This window comes from Clupea harengus, chromosome 1 (assembly GCF_900700415.2).
Source record: "Clupea harengus chromosome 1, Ch_v2.0.2, whole genome shotgun sequence".
NCBI classification, from domain to species: Eukaryota; Metazoa; Chordata; class Actinopteri; order Clupeiformes; family Clupeidae; genus Clupea; species Clupea harengus.
In genome coordinates, this window is record NC_045152.1 from 16,625,827 (window position 1) to 16,630,826 (window position 5,000).

The 5,000-nt window shown below is 47.3% G+C and overlaps 1 protein-coding gene across 1 annotated transcript in view; it reads right to left on the reverse strand.

The window, feature by feature from the left end:
* The window catches only part of LOC105893920 (V-set and transmembrane domain-containing protein 4-like), a 21,789-nt gene that overhangs the window by 14,396 nt on the left and 2,393 nt on the right, over positions 1-5,000 (reverse strand). Inside the window, exon 2 of the mRNA XM_031566634.1 lies at positions 3,615-4,013. Coding sequence (XP_031422494.1) covers positions 3,615-4,013 — 399 coding nt within the window. The remainder of the gene's footprint in view (positions 1-3,614; positions 4,014-5,000) is intronic.

Here is a 5,000-nt window from a genome sequence, read left to right on the forward strand (position 1 = left end):
CCAAGAGTTAGCGCTTACAAACACCGTCTACATCGAGGGAATCAGAGTTAGCCTTTACAAACACCTTCTACATTGAGGGAATCAGAGTTAGCCGCTACAAACACCTTCTACATTGAGGGAATCAGAGAAAGTACTATTCCAAATCTATAGTGTTGATAATCCTACCCGTAAACTGGACAGTATAAATCTATAGTGTTGATAATCCTACCCGTAAACTAGACAGTATAAATCTATAGTGTTGATAATCCTACCCGTAAACTAGACAGTATAAATCTATAGTGTTGTTGTTCTGTGTGGTGTGTGGTAGTTTGAGGGTCTATTTCAGGCGTGTGGCTGGTGTGTGTGTGTGTGTGTGTGGCTGGTGCTACCAGTAATCTGCACAGTCCAAGTCTCTCTGATCCACTGACGGGTGTGTGTGTGTGTGTGTGTGTGTGTGTGTGTGTGTGTGTGTCTGATCCACTGACCCAGTTTGGCCCAAAATAGCTGCGTTGGTTCTGTGGAATGTTTTCCCTTCTATGACGTCCCTCCCCAGGCGTTACCCGTGGCGACCAGATGTGCAGTGGGCTGCTCAGCACCCCTGTGGATCGGACATGTGTATGTGTCCAAACACACTACACCAGAGACCCGTTATGTGTGTGTGTGTGGGTGTGTGGGTGTGTGTGTGTCTGTGTGTGTGTGTGTGTCTGTGTGTGTGTGTGTATGTGTGTGTGTGTGTGTGTGTGTGTGTGTGTGTGTGTGTGTGTGTGTGTGTGTGGAAGGTGGTTCTGGTCCGAACTCTGCTGCTATGCGGGCCCCAGAAGCAAGAAGTTCTGTCTCTGGGTTGGGCAGGGAGCCTGTGTGGTAAGTTCAGTGGGGAACCTCCGCTGCCCAGCCAACATCAACACTGCTCTGTGTGTGTGTGTGTGTGTGTGTGTGTGTCAGTCAGGCTCTCATCATCACCAGACTTTGTTCCACAATCATTCAAAATAGCAGTGATCAAACCATCTCTCAGAGAATCCCAACCTTGATCCTGATAACCTGGCTGACTATAGGCCCACACACACACACACACACACCCACACACACACACACACACACACACCTGGCTGACTAGAGGCCCAAATCTAACCTTTCTTTTCCAAAATAACAGAATTAATTACACTTCCTTTCTACATAAAAACAATATGATCCAAGAAGATCTCCAATCTGGATTTAGAGTCCATCACAGCACTGAAACAGCCTTAGTCAAAGTTCTAAATGACCTACTAATTGCATTTGATCATGGGTGCATTTCAACAAATAATGCGCTGGAGTCTTATATTCCAGCTGTATCCTTTACACATTAAATATATTCGAGGAGTTAACATTATTTCTGATGCTCTCAAGAGCGTGAATCATTTTTGCCTTTTGACCTGTATTCTCTTTGTTCCTAACATTTCCTAGGGCCCTGGATGCTGGGGGAATGGAGTCTGCACAGGGTCACAGAGGGTCGTTTTTTTTGTGTTTTTAGGTATCCTAGGGAAACCTTCTTGGGAGGGAGGTGTTACGACCCACTGCGCCTCTACAGATGATGCAATGACCATGCATGGCCTGTAGGACGTTTGGGACGACTGATGACTGATTACCCACACCTGACGAGGTGTAGGGAATAAAAGGATCAATGGACACCTGACTCTCTGGCTCAGGATATCGACGTCTAAACCCCTAGACACGTTGCCTTTGTATTGAGATTGTAGTGGACTGAATAAACACGCGTGCTTTTTGTAAGAAAACCGTTGTTGTCTTCCTCCGTTGTTATGTTGCGGTCACGAGCCGGCCGTAACACTGGTTCTTAGACCTTAGTGCTGCTTTTGACACTATACATCATCAAAGGTGGTTGAGTTCCTGTGTTTCTGACTGTCTTTAGTTTGATCATGTCTACAATGAGCCATCCAATCACAGGAGAGTCCTGGAGTTCCCCCAAGGCTGAGCCATCCAATCACAGGAGAGTCCTGGAGTTCCCCAAGGCTGAGCCATCCAATCACATCACAGCAGAGTCCTGGAGTTCCCCAAGGCTCAGTGCTTGGACCCTGCTCTTCTCTTTGTTAATATTATCTTTATATATATTTATTATATATTATATTATTATTATATTATATATTGTCAAAAGGAAGCATGGCACACACACACACACACACACACACACACACACACACACACACACACGCGCTGTGAAGGAAGCATGGCATTAACTTCCATTCCAATGCTGATGACACCCAACTTTACCCGTCCATGAAACCTAAAGAGAGAAGCTTGCCTGAACACATAAACGCATGGATGACTCTTGGAGTCTTTAGGAATGTTAGTGTTGCTCTCTCACTCACACACAGACACACACACACACACACACACACACACACACACACACTCACACTCTTGGAGTCTTTAGTAATGTTAGTGTTGCTCTCTCACTCACACACACACACACACACACACACACACACACACTCACACTCTTGGAGTGTTTAGTAATGTTAGTGTTGCTCTCTCACTCACACACACACACACACACACACATACACACACACACACACACACACACACATACACACACACACACACACTCTTGGAGTCTTTAGTAATGTTAGTGTTGCTCTCTCACTCACACACACACACACACACACACACACACACACACACACACTGTGTCACTCTTGGACTCCCTCTTGGTTCTGCCTGACTCTTGGAGTCTTTAGTAATGTTAGTGTTGCTCTCTCACTCACACACACACACACACACACATGTTAGTGTTGCTCTTTAGCAAACATTACTGTAGTAAAGTGTCACCAGTAGCTGCCGTGAAAAAGATTGTTTCCTTTTTTAGCAGTTTGACTTTACGCTGTCCTCCAGCTTCCTCCTGTTTCCAGCAACAGCCTGTGTACACCTACACACACACACATACACGCATGCACACATGCAGGCACACACGCACGCACGCACACACACACACACACACACACTACACGCCGAGGCCAGTAGGCATTCCGATGCCCTTTTAACATATGGATTTTTAATGAGCAAAACGTTAAGTGTTTTATGGGGCCCTTGGTAGCTTGGGGCGTGACGCCTATCTTTGCCAAATGGTAAGTCTCCCTCTGTGTCGGCACTGTGTCACTCTTGGACTCCCCACACACACACACATACACGCACGCACACGCACACACACACACACACACACACACACACACACACACACACACACACACACTGTGTCACTCTTGGACTCCCTCTTGGTTCTGTGTCTCTTTGCGGTCAAGCAGGAAAAAAGCTCAGTCACTCTTGTTTACACATACTTAACTAATTAAAGAGTCAACAGACACAGTCAACAGGCAGCGCCCAGACACAGACACAACAGATCAGATATACACACACACTCACACACACACACACACACACAAACACACACACAAACACACACACACATACACACACACACACACACACACACACACACACACACACGCCCACGCTGCCCTGGATCTCAACCGGCCCACAGTGTGTCATCGTACCCATAGTGTACCCAGCAGGCCGTGTGTGTGTGTGTGTGTGTGTGTGTGTGTGCGTGTGTAAGTGCGTGCATGTGTGTGTGCGTGTACCTTTGAGTTCTGTAGAGGCGGAGCTGTTTGTTGAGGCCTTCCAGCGGCCCTTGTGAGTGCGGAACTCCTGGGCCCGGCAGGTGTATGTTCCGCAGTCCCCGGGGGCCGCGTCCAGCAGCAGCAGCTCGTAGGTGTGGCCCTGCTTCACTACCGTCAGCCGCAGCTTGGGGGCGCTAAAACTCTTGGTGTAGTTGCCGTAGAACTTGGCCCGACGCATGTTGACGCGCGCCACCAGTATCTCCTCGCCGCCGTGCTCCGGCACGAACATCCACCGCACCACGGGCAGGCTGCCGGAGCGCCGCCGCTGGCCCACGCGGCACGTCAGCGTCACGTTGGAACCCTCCGCCGCCATCGCCACGGGAGACGGCACCACCGTCACGTTGATGGCTGAACACACATCTGGAGGAGAGAAGAAAGGGCAGGGGGAGCTGTCAATCATATTCTCTGCCATCCAATCACAGAAACCACCGCCCAGTCTTGGTTCATCAATCACTGTGATCACTGGTGCTACCTGCAGATCAATACTTGCCTTAATTATACCATAATCACCAACTAATTAGCATGCAGTCTATCAACAGCATTGATCACTGATTCAGATTTACATTTACATTTAGCAGACACTTTTATCCAAAGCGACTTACATATGTGTGACTTACAATGTATACACATTTACACTGATGGCACACTGCACATCAGGAGCAATTAGGAGTTCAGTGTCTTGCTCAAGGACGCTTCGACAGGGAATCGAACTAGCAACCTTCTGATTACTAACCGACTTCTCTACCTCCTGTACCACTGTCGCCCCCACAGGAAAGTTATCAGTCGCTGTGATTGGTTTCTGTAATATTGACTCATCTCATCAATCACTGTGATTGGTTTCTGTACTATCGACTCATCTCATCAATCACTGTGATTGGTTTCTGTACTATCGACTCATCTCATCAATCACTGTGATTGGTTTCTGTAATATTGACTCATCTCATCAATCACTGTGATTGGTTTCTGTAATAATCAGGATCCCTCTCACCACTGACAGAATGGCTTTCTGTCCTTGTCCAACAGCATCAGATATTGGATTAGAGTCACCAAGATTAAGATTAAGATTAAGATTAGGGACAGATCTAGTCAAAGACTAAGGTTTTGCAGACCCCTTGTGTCTGATGGGTGACTACTGATTACCAATCACTAATCGGTGTGCCTGTCAATCACTAATATGTGCCTGTCATGTGTGCCTGTCAATCACTAATCGTGCCTGTCATGTGTGCCTGTCAATCACTAATCAGTGTGCCTGTCAATTTGACTGTTACTAATTCTGTAGTCTTGACACTGCTACCAGTGACTTCACCAATGACTTCACACACACACACACACACACACACTCACACA